The sequence below is a fragment of the Microtus pennsylvanicus genome, chromosome 3 (assembly GCF_037038515.1).
Source record: "Microtus pennsylvanicus isolate mMicPen1 chromosome 3, mMicPen1.hap1, whole genome shotgun sequence".
Lineage (NCBI taxonomy): Eukaryota > Metazoa > Chordata > Mammalia > Rodentia > Cricetidae > Microtus > Microtus pennsylvanicus.
This window is the reverse complement of record NC_134581.1, coordinates 49,929,061-49,951,927: the sequence shown is the minus strand read 5'-3', so window position 1 is coordinate 49,951,927 and position 22,867 is coordinate 49,929,061. Positions and strand designations below refer to the sequence as shown.

Below are 22,867 nucleotides of genomic sequence, written 5' to 3'. Positions count from 1 at the left end.
AGAGATCTATATACATAAATATATATGTGTATGTATTTCTTTCCCCTTGCTTTCCCCTGATTAGAAAAAAAAACTCATTTATTCAGCAACTGCTATATTTAAGACAGGGTACAAAGACTGAGAAATTTTGTTCTATTAGTAAAGTGTTAGTTAATAGAAGCTAAATACAGCGGGGTGTGATGGTATACACCTGTAATCCTAGCACTTGGAAGGCAGGCAGGAGTTTTAATTTTGAGGCCAGCCTGGCCTGTATAGGGAAACTTTATCTCAAGAATAAAGTAAAATAAAGCAGCAGTAGCTAAAATACATGCCAGCAGTTACCACAGGAATGATTTTTTGGTAAAAATATTCTAGGCTGGGGCTGGCAGAATGACTCAGTGATAAAAGGTGCCTGCCACTGCACAGCTTGAGTTTGATCCCTGAGGAGAAAACTGACTCCTGCAGGCTGTCCTCTGTACACGCACCAGCGTATGTGCCCATGCACATACCAGACACACAAAAGAAAGCGTAGTGAAAAGATTATTCTAGGCTACTGCATGCCTTTGGGGGGAGGTTTTGGCTAGAAACATCAGCGTCAATCGGAAGCCATATCCTTTCCAACAGACATTTGGTAACTAAGCTTCTTTCCCTCCCTGAGAGTGGGGACTAGACCCCAGGGCTTCATGTCTGCTAGGCAAGAGCCACCGTCACGCTTTACAACTCAGCCCTTATTTGTATTTCATAGCAACATCTTGTGTTTAAGGATAAAGTTACTTGGAAAAATTACTTTAAAATCAATTTATTAAGTAGATTTTGTTTTGTAACTACTTCTGAACTTAAGGAAGATTGTAAATCTTATAAGGACCAGTTTATCTTTGGAGAAGAAAAATCAGTTTGTAACCTAAAACTTTTTTTTTTGGTTTTTTTGAGACAGGGTTTCTCTGTACTTTGGAGCCTGTCCTAGAACTAGCTGTTATAGACCAGGCTGGCCTCGAACTCACAGAGATTTGCCTACTCTGCCTCCCAAGTGCTGGGATTAAAGGTGAGTGCCACCACCACTCAGCAACCTAAAACCTTTTATGTATGATTTCTGAAATGTATATGTTCTGAAAGCTTAAAAAATTTGGTAAAAATGAGCTATTCCTGTTTGATGTAACCTTTAATACTATTCATATATTTCTCTAAATATTTCTTTTCTTTTTTTCTTTTTTTTTTTTGATTTTTCGAGACAGGGTTTCTCCATAGCTTTTGGTTCCTGTCCTGGAACTAGCTCTTGTAGAACAGGCTGGCCTCGAACTCACAGAGATCCACCTGCCTCTGCCTCCCGAGTGCTGGGATTAAAGGTGTGCGCCACCACTGCCCGGCTCTTTTTTTATTTTTTGCTTTTTGTTTTTTGAGGTAGTTTCTCTCCTGGCCTTTAATTCAGGTATCTGCCTGTCTCTGCCCTCTAGGTGCTAGGATTAAAGGCGTGTGCCACCATACCTGGCATTTCTGATGATTGTAAGGGAATTGAATTTAGGAAGTGGAACATAGAATGCCCACTGTTGCAAAGTCTGTACGTTCGCAGTTCTCAGACATTACTGGCCTCAAGGTTTCATTAACAAGTTCAGTGGGACTGGAGAAGTGGCTCAGTGTTTGTGACCACTGACTGCTCTTCCAGAGGACCCAGGTTCAAGTCCTAGCACCCACATGGCAGCTTACAACTGTCTATAACTCCTGTTTCAGGGTGTCTTACATCCTTACACAGGTATACATGCAATATATGTACATAATTTATGAACACCATTGTACATAAAATACAAATCAATTGTAAAAAAAACCTGTTTACCTATACACTGTCATTCACAGACATGTTTCTAATTTGTCAATGTTTGGTTTGTGTGATTTTTGCTTAAATAGCATTTTGGTGAATGTTATATGTGTCAAAATAGTTACCTCTTCCACTATAACTTAAGATATGATATGTTAATTTTGCTTTAATTTTCTATTTTGTTTTTTTTTCAGACAATATTTACTAGCCAACTTATTTTCCAGTTTTGTTTCACAAAGCATTAAAAATAACGTGCAATCTTCATTACCTTGAGTTAGTCTTCATCCTGGTCATGCTACTTTCCTTTGGGCCAGTTTGCCTTTCTGTGGTACATGCTAGATTCCCTGAAGGACAAAGGAGGTGAAGTTGCCTGTCTGTAGGATCTTTGCATAGCACAGGGTTAAGAGGAGCAGACAGAAATGATTACCCCTAAATAAAGTGTGCTAAGTGTAGTGTTATTGAAATTGAAGTCCTTGCACATCTGTGACTGCACGAGAAGCTGGAGAACTACAGACACAATTCATAGCGTCAGTTAAAGTGACTGCAGCCTTGTTGACAGGATGAGGCTGCATATAACTTTTTGACTGCCATGCCACCTCTTACTTTTGTCCCAGTTGGGCCTACTAGTGTCCAACATACTACTTAGTCTATTATGACCAGCCAGGAGGTGCAGGACAATGAACACACCTGCTGGCTCTAGTGCAAACTGGGCTCCCTGCTGTATGGTGCACATGGTGACTTATGCAGGCTAGTTATATTTGTAGGGAGAGGTAATAACTTCTTTGTACAGAGGAAGCAGTTGCAGAATAGTTTTTCTTTTTTCACTGTAGTTTCAAATTCAGCATTAGTTAAATAAACCCAGAGTTATAGATTATGAAAGTGATCAAAAGCTAGTGTGAGTTTTAAGTTTTCTCAAATACTGTGTAAGGCAGTCTCACCACTGTGTTGCCCAATTTTATCCTGTGGTTTTAAAGTGTATAAGGAAATGGTAACTATGTAGTGCTTTCGTGTAACATGACATCTGGAAATAGCATAGAGCAATAGTAAGACATTTCTGTGTACCCTCCTCTGCCTCTTGACTGTGTGTCCTGGGGCAAATTACTTAACTGTTGAGAATTCCACAATTTACAGTTGTGATGGTGTTGGGGCACGTTTGAGACAGGGTTTCTTTTTGTGTCCTAGAAGTTACTCTGTAGACTAAGCTGGTCTCCAACTCAGATCCGCCTGCCTTTGCCTCTGCCTCCCAAGTTCTGGGATTAGAGGCTCGTGCCACCACCATTTACATTTTTAAAGATGGCACTTCGGAGCCTTTATTTACAGCATGAGAAATAGTAGTTGAACATGTGACCCATTTTAACTTCTCAAAGATCTCCTGGCTTCCAGGAGTAGAATTGGGCTTGATTTAAATATACTGTCTTTGTGATCTTTTCAGCCTCAGTTTTCTAGTTTGTGGAATGAGTGCTTCAGAGTAGCTGGAGGAGGGTGAATAGCTGAAGTATGTGACTGTATAGACTTGGAGAGTCTGGACAGCAGAAAGCCAGTGAGCAGTAGCAGTGCTGCTGGTAATTTTTATTGAAGTGCCTTTGAGCTTCCTCTAAGTAAACTAAAGCATGTGGGCTTCCCTTTGGAGTGTGCCCGATGTGTAGCTTGTTCCGATGCTGTGTGGCGCCTGTAAATTGTATGCATTAACTATTTCCTAGAATGGACCTTGTTAGTGGGTCAGAAAAGCCTCCCCGGAACCGAGGGAGACTGCGCTGGTTTGGGGCATGCTACTTGACCTCTGAGCACCTTATCACTTTGTAAAATTGTGGAAACCTGTCTTGTGTACCCAAGCATGCCTGTAAAAATAAGTCATATTTTTAAAAAGTGCTTTGCAAATTCTAAGACAGATTTTAATTACAAAGTGAAACTTAGAATTTTTGAGGCAACTAAAGGAGCTCACCCTAAGCTTTGCCCTCTAGGTAACTTGGATGTGTATTTGTAAAGGGAAGGGCTTCAGGTTTTTGAAACTTTTTCCCCCAAAATATAGTATCCTTAAATTAAAAAAAAATGTTTATTACTTTATGTGTCTGAGTGTTTGCCTGCTTGTATATAAGTGTACTGATGTCTGGTACTGGTGCAGGCCAGAGGAGGGCATCCGACCTTGGAATTGAAGTTGCAGACTGTTGTTAGCTGCCACATGGGTGCTGAGACTAGAACCTGGGTCTTGTAGAAGAGCTGCAAGTGCTAGTAATAGTTGGGTCAACTTGCTTGTCCTTAAATAGTTCTGTTATGATGTGTCCTTCTATAATAGAATAATTTAATGAGCTTGTTGCACCCAGTTTTCAGAAAAGCAGTACCTTTGTTTGTTTTCTTCCCAACAAACTGAAAGGTTCTACTAGGGCCATGAAGTGGCTGGCTTTCAAGTCATTTCTATATTTAAACTTCAGTCTTCCCAAGGGCTTTTTTGATTGTTGTATAAAAATACTGAAAAAGTAAATTTTTGATAAAAATGTTAATAATTGTAAATTTTAAAGTATATTATACATCTATGAGCTCCCTAAAATATAGGCCCCAGTATTCTAAATAGGAAGTTCAAACCAACAGTGGTAGTTCATGCATCATAATCCCAGCACTAGAAGGCCAGTCCAAGGCCAACCTGAGCTACATAGTGAGTCCAGGCTGTCTAGGGCTATAGAGTGAGACCCTGTCTTAACTCCTTCCTCTTTGAAAGTAATCTTTTAAAAACTATATGTAGTCTCACTTGACTAAATGGAAAGCATATTCTCTCAGTCTTGCTTCTTACAGTTGTAGGACCAGTATTTTGTTTTCTGTTATCACTCACTCATTCATTCATAGAGAGGGTTTTAAATTGCAACATGTGAAAGAAAAGGGGTGACTGGGTAGAGGATATGGAAAAACTATTTAACATTTATTCTAGTAACTAGAGTCTCTCGAGTCACTGAATCTAGACAGCAGCACTGTCAATACCTGATCCAGGCAAAAGGAAAATGCAGTTTAGTTTGCCTCAGAAGAAATGTCCATTTACATTTCAAAAGAAATGGAAAAAAAGGTTAAAATTTAAATATGAAAGTTTCAATGGCTCTGATTTTCTAAAGACAGCATTTATGGTGTGTTACAGATTTCTAGGCAGTTTTTTTGGTGGGGGGAGGATCTTTATTGAAGAGACAAGAAACTTTTAGCATTGGCTGTGTGGAAAAAAAATTTTTTTCTTCCCAAAACTGCAGTAGCACTCGTTAAATTCCACTAAATAACACAGTTCTAGAAATGAGGGCTGAGCAGAGAAATCTTGTAGTCTGCCTGGAAACTGGGGATAGTCTGCATCTGGAATTCAGTTCTCCTGCTTTGCATCTGCCAAGTGTCATGCTGAGTGACCAGCATCCGGTCCTCATGCTAAAGGGGTCAGTACTGCTATACTGAGGTTTGGGGGTAAAGAGCATTTAGCCAGGTACAACCAAAGACTGTTTTCCCTCCATGGGGAGGTGCGAGGTCCTGGAAACAAAACCCGGCAGTTTGTGTTAACTGGTGTGTTGTACAGGGGATGGGAAAGACTTCTGTCATGTAGCCTAGGTTAGCTTCAGACTTGAAGTAACTTGAGCTCTTGATCCGCCTGCTTCCACCTGCTTCCACCTCCCGAATTGGTAGGATAACAGGTGTGACCAAGTGTGAAATTTTTATTAGATAAAGCTATTTAAGAGGAGGATTGAGGATTTTATGGGTATTGAATCTTGAACTTGGCTATAAGATCTGATTACATATATAGATTGTAAAATACTGTTTAAGGTGCTACTGCAGACAGAACTGAAGACAGAGTGTATGTATATAAAGAAAATATATGTTGGCATTAGGTGAGTTGAGGTGATGGGTCCCTGATAGCATGCATGTCAGTGAGGTGGCATGGCTTTGGGAAAACTTTTTTTTGTTTGGGATAGCTGTGACGAAGTGATTTTTAAGTAGTTCCCATTTGTAGATGATTTTAGGTGTGGAGAGTGATTCTGTAGAGTAAGTGTAGAATGTTCTATTTTCTTAAAGTAATAAAATACTGGTTGTTAGCCTATTGTCCTTCTTTCGCAGGTAAAAAACAAGAAGCAGATGAGTTGAGCGGAGATGCTTCTGTCGAAGATGATACTTTTGTCAAGGTAAAGTGTTAATCTCTAGGTTAAGATGTTTACTTTGTGTGATGAATTCATGGATTTTTGACTTGGAAAATAGACACTGAAGTACATAGATTAAAGAGACTTAAATATTGGCAGCCTCATGATCTCTCATAACTGAGTTATACAAGAAGTAACTGTAACCAACTGAGACATGAAGAAAATCTAAGCTGGGTGTGGTGATACATGCCTTTAATCCTAGCAGAGGCAGGCAGATCTCTCAGGCCAGCCTAGGCTATGCAGACCCTTGGCTTAAGAAAACAAATTAAACTAAAACAAATGAGTATATTTGGGCATTCAAGTGGGACTCTGAGGCCTGTGGACCTGGAGGACAGCCTGGATAATGGGGTGTTAGTGGACACAAGCTGCTGATACTTTCCCAGTCTACTTACTGCATTAACTTTTATGTACTACAGTATGTAGGACTTGATAATATATACTTTAAAACTGGAGAGGGAAGATTGCTGAAGTGTTACTATCTAGTAAAGATCAAATTAAGGAATTCGTTATGCCCTTTAAAGTTAAATATACCACATCTTTTTGAACCAAAAAGGAATGTGCCTCAAAAACAGAAAATTAAATAGTAATTTTGATTGGGGCAGTGACAGTTCTTTGTATTACAAGTATAGAGCAAGTTATTTTTAGTAGGGTATTTTGTTTCTTTGAGCAAAATGTAGCGTGCTGTTCATTGGGTCTTAAACACTGTGACATTCACAGGTATTAATGATCACAGTTCTTTTTAAATTACACATTTTTATTCTCACCTATTCTATGTTCTGTGTTAGTTCACATTGTCACAGTTGTCTCTGGGTATGTTTGTGTATTGACTATGAGGTCAGCTCATGTGCCCAGCTCTGTGCCCTCTCTACTCCACACACGTGACCCCACACAGAGATAGATGCATTTTATTGAGAACCCTGAAAGCAGATCGTTTTAGTAACTTTTGCTTGCGGAGCCACTAAACTTCGTGACTGCATTCCCATAATCAGCTTTTGTTTGAGCCCTTAAGAACTCCTTAGTTTTGGTATCCATTATTCTTGTGGTATGTTTTTCACTAGGTCTATTTCATTATTATTTTCTGTACTTCTTTACTAATGTGTGACTAAGCAAAAATTATAAGCTGGAAACACTGAAACTTGTAAAATGTGTTTAGTTTCCTCCTGCTGTAGTCTGTGTCAGTGTGAACTGTTGAGGACTCAGGTCTCTTTGATGGGAGTATTGAGATGGCATCTACTGGGAGGAACGCTTCTGTGTCAGCCCTAAAGTGACCTGTGGTCTGGGAGAGCTAAGGAGATTTTGAGAAAACTCTGTGAATATACCTTCAGTTCTTAGTATTTCTTTCTTCGCTTTGAAAGTATATGTGATATATTTGAATTTCTTTTCTTGCTTCTAGAATTTGTAATTTTGGATTTTTTTTTTTTTTTTTTTTTTTTTTTTTTTTGGATTTTCGAGACAGGGTTTCTCCGTAGCTTTTGGTTCCTGTCCTGGAACTAGCTCTGTAGACCAGGCTGGCCTCGAACTCACAGAGATCTGCCCGCCTCTGCCTCCCTAGTGCTGGGATTAAAGGCGTGCGCTAATTTTGGAATTTTTTTAGAATAGTGGTGGGTAAATGGCACCTACTGCCTAGATGCTTGGACAGTACAGCAGTTGTTTCTGTGGGTAAGTGAAGTCTAGGTTTGCTTCAGAATGGTGTAGTTCCTCAGTGACTCCTCCCATCTTTTTGCTTCTTTGCTTCTGCACTGTTATCAGTTCCCACTGCTGCCTAGCCACACTGTGATGATGTCAGTCTCACCGGAGCCAGTCTTCAGTCAGTGTGCACTGTAGAGCAGCCATGGTCTTTGCTGCCCTCCTTTCTCACTAGACATTTTTCCTTTTTAGCCCAAACCAACTTCTTAAATCTTATGTCCCCATCCTATTTAAATTGGCAGTGGGAGATTTTTAAAACAAATACTTTTAAATGAATAATATTCATACTTTTAAAGACTAGACTGATGCAGCACTTGGGAGTTCTCTATTATTAACTAGAAGTAAACTTCCTGTTAAAATATGCATATGACTTTTGGGGTCTTTGATGTTAAATCTGACTGGCACATGGAGAATGGAGAATCAGTTCATTTCTTAGAAGCTATGTCTTTTGGACAACTCTTATACTGTGACTTAGAAACTCTTAAATAATTGAGCTTAAAGCATCTCTCTAGCAATCAATTCAGCTTATATTTCAGTGTGAAATTTGAGATTCAGTCATGGCTCATTGGTTGTGGTATTGACTACATGCTTCTCGAAAAACCACAAAAAAAAAAAACAGTTAATGTGACAGATAAAAATGCTTAGACTTTCACTCTGGGAATATCATAAAGTAAAATCAAATCTGCCTCGTGTAGAGTTGTCAATTTCTGAAAGTGTTTGGTGGATAACCCACACTACTTGCCTCTGGTTGTACCAAATGTTTTTACCATTAAAAGGACTGTGAATTGGAGAATCAAGAGACACATGAACAAGATGGAAATGACGAGCTAAAGGACTTGGAAGAATTTGGTGAAAATGAAGAAGACATTGTGCATTCCCAGGAGTTGCTTTCTGCAGAAGAGAACAAGAAAACTCATGAATTAATAGAGGCAGAAGCAATAGAAGATAGAGAAAAAGAGGACATCGAAAGTCAGGTCTTTAGCCAGTTTTGTTAAAACATGACACAGAGAAATTAAGATTTACTAGTAAAAAGTATTTTTTTTTAGTTTGATTTGGAGGTCTCAGAATTTAAAAAGAAATTTATAAAATTATCCAGAATCCTATCATCTAAGGCTTTTAAATTTTTTGCTTATTTTACGTATATATTTACATAGTTATTACCATGCCAGAAATTGCTGTTGATTCTATATTTTGCTTTTATACAACATGCCATAATGACTTCGTAATTAGGCTATATTCTGTATGTCTGATAGCCTCTTTACAACCTTGAATATTTAAGGTTTGGGGGGTTTTTTATGTCACTAGGAATGAGTGTGCCTGTTTCACTCAGACCTTGTCAGTATTACTTGGTGGTCGGTCGCTCCACCCTTGTTTGCTGCTTCACTAGGATAAAAAGTACATTTTTTCATTTATTATTAAGGGTAAGAAAATGAAAGTTGAAATATAAAGCAAATTTCTGATTTTTCTTTTGAAACAGACCATTTATCCTGCTGTGAAGTATGTTAGATCTTAGAAAAACCTTTGGCTTTTAGAGAATGAGGGCTTCAGTGTCCATAAGGCTCTTGCTTCCTGCCTAGCCTAGTAACTGAGGGCTCAGGACATTCTAATCATGTAGTGACATGGTTGGTATGTTTATGTTGTCATAAAGAGGATAGCCTGAGTTCCTGGTTGGTGCCCGCAGTTATCAGAGTGAGGCAGACGATAAGCAGGCGTGAGCGTCAGAGCATTCCCATTGTGCCCCGATGTCTTGTAAAGCAAAGCTGTTGTGTACCTTTTACTTAGGACGTTGAAGCTCAAGAAGGTGAAGATGACACCTTTCTAACAGCCCAAGTAAGTTTGCATTAGTCTTGTGAGTATAATACTGCGGGTGGAAGGGCTTGGAAAAGCAATCTCATTTTTACTTTAATTTTTTAATTCATAAAACTGCTTTAAGTTTAACCCTGAGCTTTGAATGTGATGTGCATAACTGTTGGCAGTTGAAGGTCCAGGTACCACAAAAGTGATTAGGACTGGAGGTTCCTATAATTTTTAGAGTTAGAAAGTCCAACCTTTGTGTAAAATAGTAGAGATTTCTCAAAAAAAAAAAAAACTGGACTTTTGGGAGGTGTATAATCTTGATTTTTTTTTCTCTATGTGGCATAAAGTATATCTTTTTCAAGGTTTTATTTAATTTTTTATTGGTTTAACATTGGTGGATCAACTTTGATAACAGTGGGGAAAAATCTTGTTCTTGACATTGTTGTGGAAGGTAGAATGTGAAAAATGGCTGTGCGTGAATTTGGTGAAACTTGTTTTAGTCCATGCTATGCATAGTGTACATTTGGGAGTATGCTACCATTGTAAACAATATTTATATCTTTGTTTCTGCAGTGTTAAATACTATCCTTTGTCTTTTCGCCTAGTCACAAGGACCTATTGTATATTAATTCTTTAATAGCCATGCTTTCAAATAGAGATACCTCACCATTGACTAGATTGTTAGGTTTAGCAAAAATGGTGATGAGTCTGTGACTTGATAGTATCCGCTAGAAGAGCAGTTTGAGGAATGTGTATGCAGACTGCAGAGCTGGGGCTAGAGAGATGGCTCCCTGCTTAAGAGCATTTGCTGTTTACAGAGGAGCCAGGTTTAGATCCCAGCACCCACATGGTGGCTCACAGCTATCTATCACTCCAGTCCTTGGGGATATGACACCCTCTTCTGGCCTACACTTGGCAATAGGCATGCACATGGTACACAGACATACATGCAGGCAAAACACTATACACATAAAATAAATCTTAAAAAAACCCACAACGATTGTGTAGCTGACTGTCTCTGGCTGTGAGATGAGCTGTGGCTCCCTCACAGTGGAAGAGAACTGACATTTCTGGCCATTTGGACAGTGAGAGGCAGCAGACTTGTCCCTCTTCTGTCTGTGCACATTCGTTTCTGCATGATAGCTGAGGGAGATGAACCTTCACACGGGGGAGTATTTTTCTAGATTACTAAATTTTCAGAAAACTGGAATTGAGCTCTGTGTATCTTTGGCAGCTAGCTTTTTGTTTTTGTTTTGTTTTTCTAGATTTTTTTGAAGCTTTGGAGCTTGTCCTGCTTTCTCTATAAACCAGGCTGGCCTCAAAGTCATAAGAGATACCCCTGCCTCTGCCTCCCGAGTATTGGGATTAAAGGCATGCGCCACCACCACACAGCAGCAACTAGCATTTTGGTTCCACTACTGGGATGCTTCTGGGTTATACAGATTGTGAGCTGCCTGGCAGTGTTGCATCTAAGAACCCTGTTTACACCACAGGCTACTTTATTGCAACATGTTTAATAGGTGGAAGTAAAGTATTTCATGGAATGGTTATCTTTTTAAAGTTTAATCTAATTTTTATAGGATAGAATAAGTGAACCATTCCATCTTGATAGTAAGAAACAGTTATTTCAGAGACCAAGATACAAGACATCTTTAGAGAGATTTTAAATAAAATCTTATAGTTGAGAATTATAGTACAGCCTTAACTTGGAACTTAGAAGACAAAACAGGTGCATCACAGGCAGCAGGATTGCAAATTCAAGATCAGGCTGAGCTACAGAACTAGACCCTGTCTGAAAATCCACAAGAAGACAATGTAACTGGGCAGTGGTGGCACTCAGGAGGCAAAAGAAGGCAGATCTCTGAATTCTAGACCAGCCTGGTCTACAGAGCGAGTTCTAGAACAGCTGGGGCTATACAGAGGAACCCTGCCTCAAAAAAACAAAACAAAACAAAAACCAAACAAAAAAATAAAAGTAAGAAAGAAAATTATAATCCTTTATTTTCCTTTTTATAAATAATGTATATGCATTATTTATATAATATATAATTTATTATAATATATTTATATACTGTATAGACATACAAATTTATGCAGATTCCCCTGTGATCTGATGTTTTTAAACATGTTTCATGAATATATGAATTAGGGGTATAGATGCTGTAATTATTAGCCAACCTGAGGTATTCTCAGTTCCTTCAATCTTATTTCCCCTACCTTCATTTACATTGTACTTTCTGTAGTGTTTAAAACCAAATCCATTGTCCATGACCATGTTCAATATGTAGCTTTAAAAGAAATTCCTAATATAAAAATTGTAATGTCATTAAGCAATGAAGTTAATATTCAAATATTCCTTTAGCTATGGATGTTTTTTTCTTTACAGGTCTTGTTTGAATCCAGACCTATCTACTGTGATTGATATGCCTGTTAAGGCCCATTTATTTATTTATTTATTTTTAAATATTTACTTATTTATTATGTATACTGTGTTCTGTTTGTATGTATGCCTGCAGGCCAGAAGGGAACACCAGATCTCATTACAGATGGTTGTGAGCCACCATGTGGTTGCTGGGAATTGAACTCAGGACCTCTGGAAGAGCAGTCAGTGCTCTTAACTGAGCCATCTCTCCAGCCCAAGGCCCTTTTAATTTGTGGCTTGCTCTGTAACTTAGTTTCTCTTGTTTTACTTGTTGAAAAACTTAGTTGATTATCTCATAGAGGAAGGGCTGCAAAGCCTTTCTTAAAGGGTCCCAGACAGTAAATATTTTAGCTTTTGTGGGCTATAAGGTCTGTTTCACAATTGCTCACCTATGCCACAGACAATGTAAAAATGAATGGGCCTGGCTATATTACAATAAAAATAACAGTTTTCCAAGCACTGCAATAGAGCCTTTAAAATCTAATTTTTATTTTTTATTCTTTTTTTCCAAGACAGGGTTTGTCTGTGTAGCCCTTGCTGTTTGGAACTTGCTCTGTAGACCAGGCTGGCCTCAAACTCACAGAGATCTGCCTGCTTCTGCTTTCTGAGTGCTGGGATTAAAAGCGTGAACCACCACTGCCTAGCCAAAATCTAGATTTTGCTGGATACATTCCACTGTGTCTTTGAACATATTTCTGCTTACTATAGTTACTTGAAATTGATAAGTTGGTGGCTAGGCTTACTCTCACATTTAAGGATAGCATGAGTGACAGGTGTTTCATATGTGGAATTGCCTATGAATTGCTTGTTGTGTCTTTTTATATGGCACCGAAGTCATTGGTGATACCTTACAAACTGGTCATAGTAGTAACTGGAATATTTCTAGAAAAACTAACCCTTTATATACTGTTTGTTTATTAAGTAGTACCATTTATAAAGAAAAACCAGGATATATATTTGATTTTTTCCCCCCTTTTATTCACTAATTTCCAAATAATGAGCTAGTTGATCAGCATCTTCAATAGTACTAATGAGCTTTTGATCTTTTTCTTTGCTTTCTGTCCTTTTATTTCAGGCTCATGGGTTTAATATATTTAATGTATGTCAGTCTATTGTTATCCTTGAAGCTGAGAAGATTCTCACTTTCTGTTAGTGAGCAGTTTTAGCTCTTTATTTTTGGTGTATATATAGGTGTTCTGGTTTCTTTCTGCTAGACCTTTATGTAGTCATTGCTTCATGTTAGTGGTAAATCCTTTGTCAGGACAGCAGTCAGGTTCATGGGTGTTCACTGCTCCTGAGTTGTTTATTATTTCTAGGCCTTTTTTTGTAAATCATTCATAGGGATACTTTGAAGTTACTCATTTCCTTTAACTCACATTCTTCACACCAAGGTCATTACTGAAGATGACTTAAGACCTCCCCAATTAGCATATTCTTATTAAGGATGAACAAAGTACTGTATTGCAGATCAGTTCTGCCCCCAAGGAGTAGAGCACCTACTGAAACATATTTTGGTTGATTTGCTTCATCTTTTTTTTAATGATTGATTTTAAAAACCTAATTTGTAACTTTCTGGGATTCTACAGTTATTTTAATCTAATTCTATACATATTTAAAATATATATTTGATTTTACATCAAGGTATGAAATGAGATATTTAAAAAGATGTTCGTGTAGTTCCCTGCCATTCCCTTATTAATTTTTTAAAATTCTTGACATAGGCTGGAGAGATGCTCAGTGGTTACACACACAATGGCTGCTCTTCAGGAGGCCCTGAGTTCAATTCCTAGCACTCACATGGCACTCAGTCTTTTATAACTGCAGTCTATGTCTGCACCCATGGAATCAGGTGCCCTCTTCTGGGGTGCAGACATCCAAGCAAATAAAACACCTATATACATAAAACACATTTTAAAAAGTCCTTGACATAGTCTCTTTATAAAATACAAACAAGGATGATGTTTGTGTGAGGGCAGTAACTCCAGTGTTAAGTGTTTAAACCCAGTTCTCAGCGTTTGACTTGAGGTTAAGTCTCTGGATGAACGCTGCTTCCTGTTCTATTCTACTTAATTATAGTACTATGACTTTGAGCAGATTCTCTTAGTCAGTTTGAACATTAAAAATCATGGCTGGGGGTGTAGTTCAGTTGGTAGAGTGCTTGCCTACTATGAACAAAGGGTTGGATTGACTCTAGCACCATACTTTAAAACAAACTTTACCTTGCTGACCGGTGTGGTATTGTATGAACATGTGCAGTTAGTGTCTTTGTGGTGTTGTTTGGCTCATTTGAAGATGTCATTTACTTGGAATTTTCTGAACATTTTTTTTCTACAATGTTCTTGTTAGGATTTTAAATCTTAAACGTTTCCTCTTTTCTCAAGAAGCTCTTTGGTGGCTGGGTTTGGTGGTACACAGCTTTAATCCTAGCACTTGGGATTCAGACACAAAAGAATCTCAGTGAATTGAGACCAGGCAAGTGCCAGATGAGTCAGAGCTACATAGTGAGATCCTATCTCAAAAACCAAAGAGGGACTAGAGAGATGGCCTAATGCTTTAAATGCACTGGTTGCTTTTGCAGAGGACTTGGGTTTGGTTCCCAGCAACCACATGGTAGCTCACAACCATCTGAAACTCTAGTTCCAGGGGATCTAGTGTCCTTTTCTGACCTCTGAAGTCACCAGGCACACAGTGCTCTTACATGCATGTAGGCAAAACACTTTTACTATAAAATAGAAATGAATATATCCTCAAAGAGAGCAATGAAAAGAGCCCCTGTAGTGCCCTAAGATTATACCATGTCTGTTCTTTTATCTGTTTACCTATGCATACAACACTTCTCTAATGTGAGGAACTTTCCCTTTTTTGGGGTGTGCTTTGGGGGATCTGTGTGCTTCTCAAAGCATCTGTTCTCTTTATAAAATTAATGCTTCTCCAGTCTAGTGCTTACTCGCTGTTCATTCTTTTACTTCTTGATACATTTTCTATCACATGTAAGTCTACAGATAACGTCTAGATGGGTGGCATCACAAAAAAACTGTTTTAATGGTAAAGACCAACTGATTACCTACATCTCGTGCTTAACCTCATCCTTTAAGAAATATGTCTCATTAAAAATTAATTACACTTATTTGGTGTGTGTGTGTACAGATCAGAGGATAAAACTTGTGGGAGTGATTTCTCTCCTTCAACCATGTGAGTCCTCAGGGTCGAACTCAGGTCATTAGGTTTGGCAGCAGGTACCCCTTACCTGCTAAGTCATCTTTGTGACTCATTTATTATTTATTTGTTCATACTACATATTTTCAGTAAGTAACCCCACACTAGTAGGAGTTTTCTAAGCTCTGTTGAACTTAGAAGTCCTTTAGAAAGAATAATACCTTACTGTATATTTATCAATGACTTTATTTCAGCAGATACTTAGTGCTTATTATGGGCTTAAAATATGTAACATATGCTAGCCCATTACTATTATCCATATAGCTCAGATTGTTCCTATTTTTAGCTGAGTTAGTTTGTTTTTCCCACACAGGTTAGCTCATTGTCATCTAGATGTCAGGCAGTTACTGATGCAAGATAATTTTGAAGGCTTGTTCAGACAGGCTGAATATATATCTTTTTATTTACCATAGAGACCCATGTATATCACAGACTAACCTAAAGGATGGCAGTAGAATGTGGCTGACTGAAAGTGTGCGTGAGGCTTGATTTGACTTTTTGCTGTCCCTAGGCTATGTGAAAAGAGAGGAGCTTGGTGTTGAGTAGGGTTATAGGCTCCACTACAAGATAACTACTTGAGCACCTGCTTTCTAGAAAATATAATTCATTTCCACTCATGAAATTCTCTTATTTAAGATAATTCCCACAGTGGCTAATTTAAAGACTGCTTTCAGTAAGGAGACTGTTTTCAAACACATTGTATATTTGTACACAGGTGTTATGGGTATGGACATTTCCATGCTTCTTGATTTGTCTATTATAAGGAGTTTGAAACACATGTAGACTATTCGAATGAGTGTGCACTTCCACATGTGGTCACTCACTGTCAACTCTGCTGTTACCAGCATTGTTTCCTAAGAATTAGGTCAGACCCCTCTGTCCTTTGGGCTTTGGAGGATATGTGTCTCCCTGTGTGGAGACACTTGACTTATGAGATCTTCAGTAGACTTGTTGAATTAAGAAAAGTATCTAGGGAGCTGGAGAGAAGGCCCAGTGGTAGCCTTGGCTGTTCTGGAAGTTACTCTGTTGATCTGCCTGGCCTTAAACTGAAGAGATATGCCTGTCTCTGCCTTGCCCCCAGTGCCCAGCCTAATTAGACATCTTTTCCTTCAGTCCGTCATGTTGCATCTTGACTAGAATAGCTTGAAAGTAGTGGTGTTGGTGCTGCAAGTAAATGATTAAGATACCTCATTTTATTACCCTTTCAAGGTAAATTAGTAAACCATACCTGAGCTTGTAAGGAAAAAATTTACTCAAAATTTAAGAATAACTTATTGTCCCCTTGCTGCCACCACCAGTTACTCTACCCAAAGCATTGTTCAAGTGCTACACATTAATTGTGTAATTAAATGCTCAAGAGGTGGTGATTTATTTCTTTAATTTTGAAGTGTATGTGTGTGTACACATGTACCATAGCACATCTGTGGAGGTGAAAGACAACTTGTGTTAAGTTAGTTCTTTCCTTCTACATGTGTGCCCTACGTATTAAACTCAAGATTGTCAGACTTGGTAGCAAGTGCCTTTACCCACTGAACCATCTTGCCAACCCCATGTGGAAGTTTATTAAATTCTTGGGGAATAGACAGGTAGCTCAGTGGCTAAGAGTACACACCGTCCTTTCAAAGGACCAGAGTTTGGTTCCTGTCATCCATGTTGGGGAGCTCATAACTGCCTATACTCTGCCTATACTGGCTCTGAGGGATCTGATGCCTTCTTCTGGACTTCAAGTATAGATGGAAGTTTCTGTTCTATCCGGTCCCACAGCTGTCAGTCCCAAATAAACACAGAGATTTATATTAATTATAAACTGTTTGGCCTATTGTTCAGGCATATTACTAACTCGCTCTTATAACTTTAATTAACCCATAATTCTTATCTATATTTAGCCACATGGCTTGGTACCTTTTCTCAGTGAGGCATTCTTATCTTGCTTCTTCTGCATCTGCCTAGTGACTAACTCTCGATCTTCCTCTTCCCAGAATTCTCCTACTCTGGTTGCCCTTCCCTATACTTACTGCCTGACTACTGGCCAATCAGTGTTTTATTGAACCAATATGAATGACAAATCTTTACAGTGTACAAGAGGATTATCCCCCAGCATCAAGGACAAGGACAACTGTAGTATCCTCCCTCCCTCCCTCCCTCCCTCCCTCCCTCCCTCCCTCCCTCCCTCCCTCCCTCCCTCCCTCCCTCCCTCCCTTCCTTCCCTCTCCCCCCTCAAAAAAATTTAAACTTCACAACTGAAAAGAAATCATAGTATGCAATATTGGTACACAGACCAATAGGTTTGATATTGTAGACCGATAGCATTTATGTTGTTGTTGATTTGTATTAACAAGCATGAGGTCCTGAGTTCAGATCCCTAGCGTCTGTGTAAAAGCCTGTTGTGATGCACACCGTAACTCTGGCGAGGTGAGGTAGGGATGACAGGATGAGACAGGAAGATCCTTGGAGCTCTCTGGCCAGCCAATCTAGCTAACTGGGTTCTAGCTCTGGGTTCATTGAGAGACCCTATCTCATTAAGAAACAAACAAGTTGGAGGACTGTAGAGGACAGACACTTGTCATTGACCTGGCTGCTATGTGCATGTGTACCAACACATAGACACAATGTTATGATTGTTATCCGTGGTAAAAAGTTCATTTTGACTTGAATTGAAAGTTTTGTATGAAATCTTCTTTCACTGCTAGACAGGAGGAGTTGGTTGGGTCCTTCCTGGACCTGCAACATCAGAATCACCTGGAAACATGTTAAGTGGCGCACATCCTTCAGCCCTGTTTCAGACCTGCAGAATCAGAAGCTGTGGGACTGGTGCCGGCAGCCTGATTGGCAAGCGCTTCCAGGCTTCTGTTGTACACTGGTGTTTGAGAAGCAGTACTTTAAGGCTTTGCTAGTGGGAAATTTCCCAGCTTCCCAGCTTATTCATCTGTATCTGCACAGCGCGTCTTTTAAGAGTTGTGTGACGGCCAGGTGGTGGCGGTGCACGCCTTTAATCTCAGCACTTGGGAGGCAGAGGCAGGCAGATCTCTGTGAGTTTGAGGCCAGCCTGGTCTACAAGAGCTAGTTCCAGGACAGGAACCAAAGCTGCAGAGAAACCTTGTCTTGAAAAACCAAAGAAAAAAAGTTGTGTGACCAAGATGTTCATGGAAACATCTTTTGAAACTCTCTCACTTTTCTGTGGCTTATGTTGGGAGAGTTTATATTGGAACAACTACCTCAGTAATCTTTGCAGTGTTTTCTTAATAACGAAAGATTTTTTTTTTCCTGACTGCAGGCAGTAATGTAGTAACTGCCAAACACCCTGCCCTTTCAATAAGTTATTTTTCCTTAAAAAGACAAAAATTCCTCCTCCAAGAAAAACATCATTTTATTGAAATATTTCTGTTTTGAAGTTACTACACAGTTAATTTTGGGAAATATCAAATGTTTTATTAAATAATGTCTTTTAAGTGGTTATGCTTTTTTATTTTGGATCTTTTTTTTTTATTTCAAAGATTTATTTATTAATCATGTATACAGCATCTGCCTGCATGTATCCCTGCAGGCCAGTAGAGGGCACCAGATCTCATTATAGATGGTTGTGAGCCATCATGTGGTTGTTGGGAATTGAACTCAGGACCTCTGGAAGAGCAGTCAGTGCTCTTAGTTTCTGAGCCATATTTCAGCCCCGGTTATGTTCTTTGCTTTGATTGCCTGTAGCACAAATCCCATTTTTAAGTTGGCCATTTGCTATGTATTTGTGATGACTTTGAGCTCATTTAACAGATATTTTTAAAGAAAGTAATTTGGAATTGACTCCTGATAGTCATCCCCTTCCAGTGTTGAAGTATGGAGAAAGGGAAGCAGGGTTTTGTTTGTTTTCTTTATTTCTTTATCATGCATTCAATCCATTGCAGATCTTAAATCATGTGGGTCATGGCATTCTCATTTCCCTCCCCCACTTAATATAAAAAAGATTTCTTAAAAAAGTGTGGACTGAGTGACATAAAATAATTATGTCAGTCTCTTTATTGACAGCTCTGTGGTTCAAGTAAGGTTTGGATTATATTAACTAGTTTTGTTTAGTGAAATGATAACCCTTAATGAGCTATTTGCCTCTTATTTTGTAGAATTGTACATAGCAGAGGGTGCTCTGTAGTTTTAAGTGGGTCTGAGTTCTGATTGGAATATATTTGCGTGTGATGTGTATCTCTAATCAATATTTTTAAATTACCCACCAGTTTAATTTGACTGATTTTGTGATTATTAAAATGTAGTTCTCCATGAGTTTATTTTACATTTGATTATTCTTTGACTTTCAGGATGGTGAGGAAGAAGAAAATGAGAAAGGTATGTTTGATGCTAAGTAGAGCTTCAAATTTATAGACATTTAGAAAAACAAAGTATATGAAAATAAACATTCTTTATTTGAATCTTATTTTAAAATAGTTTATTTTTAAATTATCAATTTAGTGAATTAAATTAGCCTCTTAATTTTTCAATTGGTTTTTATTTTCTTTTGAACACAAGATATGTTCTGACTTAATAGTACATATCAGTTACTGTAGTGAATGATACCATTTTTTCATCGTAGATTGTTTTATTTTAAAAATAACTTTTAGCATACGGTAAGTAGATTTCTGTCTTTAGGACTGACACTGCAGTAACTCATACGTGCTTATTGGAGTCTAGTTTATGACTCAGTGAATTCTACACCAGTCCTAAGAATGGTGAATGACCAGGAAACTGGCTTTGTTTGCTTCTTTAGAGCAACTTTCATGTGATTTTCTGACATGTGTAGTGGCTTGGGAGAACTATCTTATCCAATGCAATCACAGGGACAACAGTAGCAATACATGTGTGCTCACTATGAGGTTGAGTTCTCGAACAGAAGTCACATTGTCCTACTTGGACTAGACAGGACATGGAGCAGGCTCCTCAGTGAGGCAGAATAAAAAGCCCAGAAACAATGATGAAATAAAGCAACTGACTGAAAAATCTCACATACCTGAGGCCTTTCACTCTGTGGGAATGCAAGATACCTATGCAAACAGTCATTGTAGACCCCCTGGACAGGACGCGGATAGCAAGCAGCCACTCTCCTAGATGACGTGGACGAGCATCTTCGGAGTCTTCCATAGCAGTTTTACATTCGATTCTGGACTACCCAGGGATTGAAGAGTGAAAAAGATGGGGCTTGGAGATACTCTGAAGACCAATGTCCTCAGACTGTGACCTTCCAAGAAGTCACCAAGGAGCTCCCAAGGTGACAAGGATTAAATTCCAAGATGAGCCGAACATTGAATAACAAACCTGCACATCTGCCATTCTACCATGGAGGAAAACAATTCCAATACCATTAACTTATAAGCAGAAATGAAGAACCTCATCTTGAGAATGGATCCATCTTCTCACTGTTGTTGTTTTGATGTTTGTATGTAGAGATCATTTTTTCCCCTGAAGAATAGTGATCTTAGGTAAAGGATTGTGTATGTTAGTTAATCCCTTGTGTTCCCCCTAACCCTCCATCAGTGCTAATGACTGGCTTTATATTTTCTAGGTCCTATTCTAGCTTATGAATGTGAAATTGTTTAAACTTCTTGTTTTGCCATATTTATTCCTGTTAAATCCTCTTAGATATAGCAGGTTCTGGTGATGGCACACAAGAAGTATCTAAACCTCTTCCTTCAGAAGGGAGCCTAGCTGAGGCTGATCACACAGCTCATGAAGAGATGGAAGCTAATGCGACTGGGAAAGAAGCTGAGGATGACAACATCTCGGTCACAATCCAGGCTGAAGATGCCATCACTCTGGATTTTGATGGTGATGACCTCCTAGAAACAGGTAAAAATGTGAAAATTACAGATTCTGAAGCAAGTAAGCCAAAAGATGGGCAGGACGCCATTGCACAGAGTCCGGAGAAGGAAACCAAGGATTATGAGATGAATCCGAACCATAAAGATGGTAAGAAGGAAGACTCCGTGAAGGGTGATCCTGTCGAGAAGGAAGCCAGAGAAAGTTCTAAGAAAGCAGAATCTGGAGACAAAGAAAAGGATACTTTGAAGAAAGGGCCCTCGTCTACAGGGGCCTCTGGTCAAGCAAAGAGGTTTGTTTTTCTATGTCAGTTCTTTACGATACTGAAATTCCAGCATTCAATAAGATCACGCTACATTAAGGGGGTGGCTTCAAGACCATGTACAATAATTAGTGTCTTATGATCCTGCCTAGAATATTTTTGACCGTCATAAGTTACTTAAAAACATTCAAGATCTTCATGATATGCAGTGTGTCCTACTGAGTGCATTGTCGAATTTTCAGCATATATTTGTTTTTTTATTTTTTTTATTTTTTGGTTATTTTTATGTTTTTTGGTTTTTGTTTTTTTTTTGTTTTTGTTTTTTTTTCAAATTGACAATTTTTGTGTTTCATTTTTTAAAACCCTTGTGATGGTGGTTAATGAGCAACTATCAGTTCTAAGAACACAAAATGAAGTCAAGTCCCAGTCCTGAAATCTGGAGAAGATGGCCATATATCCACTGAATAGAATTGTCAGAAAATCTAGATCTTCAGGCATCTTGGGCAAAATCAGTGCAAGAATCCTAAGGGAGCCATTTGTTCAAGTAGCCTATTATAGGCCTTTGGAGTTATTCATGTGTATGAGTAGAACCCGTGTTCGCAATGCTGTCAATATCAAGCTGTTCGGTTTTGTTTTGTTTTTTGTTTTCAATTTTCTCTGGTGATTTGCCTCTTTAGCTCTTCAAAGGAATCTAAAGACAGCAAGACATCATCTAAAGATGACAAAGGTAACAGATATTTTTTTCTATTTATTTCATGGTAACATCACACACTTCCCAACAAAAGTGTTAATTGTCTGTGCTTCCTTTGACATTTAGTCTTCTGAACTTTGTTGATAAGATAGAAGTTTTGATAAGCTTTAACTGGTGGCATTAAAATTACAGTAAACCCTGACATTAAAACTCTGTCCTTGAGTTACTTTGTAAACTCATATGAGCATGAGAGACTGGAGTGGTTTTAGTTGCAGTGAGTTTGAAATGTCAGACATGACCACGTCCATTTCCCTGTTCTGTCTGGGAAGAAACTTGTATCATAAATATATTTGTGGAATCTACTATTTAGAAGAAAGACAATCTAACATTTGGTAGTACTTCATTCTTTAAATTAGTATATACTTACGTTAACACAGCAAGTATATAGTAGTATTTAATTGTTTCAGAGTTCATTTCCTAATTTGACTTATTTTGTATTGATGGTTGTCTTTATGTAGGGAAATAATTTTATATTCAATTGCTGTAAGATCTGAGGAACAATTTAAATTTTTTCATTGTATATTTATTTCATAATTGTACATTGTTGTATGTTACATAAGAATTTTTATGCAAGTGTATGTTGTTCCTTGAGCATATCTCCCCATGTTCCCCTAGGGGGCTTATTATTATTTCTTGTCATTCGGAGCTAGCTGGTTATCTTGTGCCCATGAGCAATATAGCTTCATCTTGTACTTCTGCTATGATGGCTTGAGGAGCGTTTGTTTTCTCAGAAAGCAGTGTAAAGGAACATGCACTGCTCTTGTGTACTGCCAAATCCTCAGATATTCCTGGGTGTTATAAGGATTTCATGCATTGCTATGCGTTTGGTTTGGTTTGGTTTTTTGAGATGGGGTTTCTTTGTGTAACAACCTGGCTATTTTGGAACTTGCTTTGTAGACCAGGCTGGCCTCGAATTCAGAGGTTGCCAGCCTCTGCTTCCCAAGTGCAGGGAGTTAAGGTCTGTACCACCACCACCTGGCATATTGCTTTGGTTTGT

The 22,867-nt window shown here is 38.5% G+C and overlaps 1 protein-coding gene across 7 annotated transcripts in view; it reads left to right on the top strand.

The window, feature by feature from the left end:
- The window catches only part of Sltm (SAFB like transcription modulator), a 47,034-nt gene that overhangs the window by 6,602 nt on the left and 17,565 nt on the right, over nucleotides 1–22,867 (top strand). For 3 of the 7 annotated variants that reach the window (XM_075965317.1, XM_075965319.1, XM_075965318.1), the window contains 6 exons: nucleotides 5,864–5,928; nucleotides 8,406–8,603; nucleotides 9,412–9,459; nucleotides 19,366–19,393; nucleotides 20,681–21,149; nucleotides 21,797–21,846. In XM_075965317.1, coding sequence (XP_075821432.1) covers nucleotides 5,864–5,928; nucleotides 8,406–8,603; nucleotides 9,412–9,459; nucleotides 19,366–19,393; nucleotides 20,681–21,149; nucleotides 21,797–21,846 — 858 coding nt within the window. The remainder of the gene's footprint in view (nucleotides 1–5,863; nucleotides 5,929–8,405; nucleotides 8,604–9,411; nucleotides 9,460–19,365; nucleotides 19,394–20,680; nucleotides 21,150–21,796; nucleotides 21,847–22,867) is intronic. The other 4 variants (XM_075965322.1, XM_075965320.1, XM_075965323.1 and 1 more) reach the window with 3 other exon arrangements.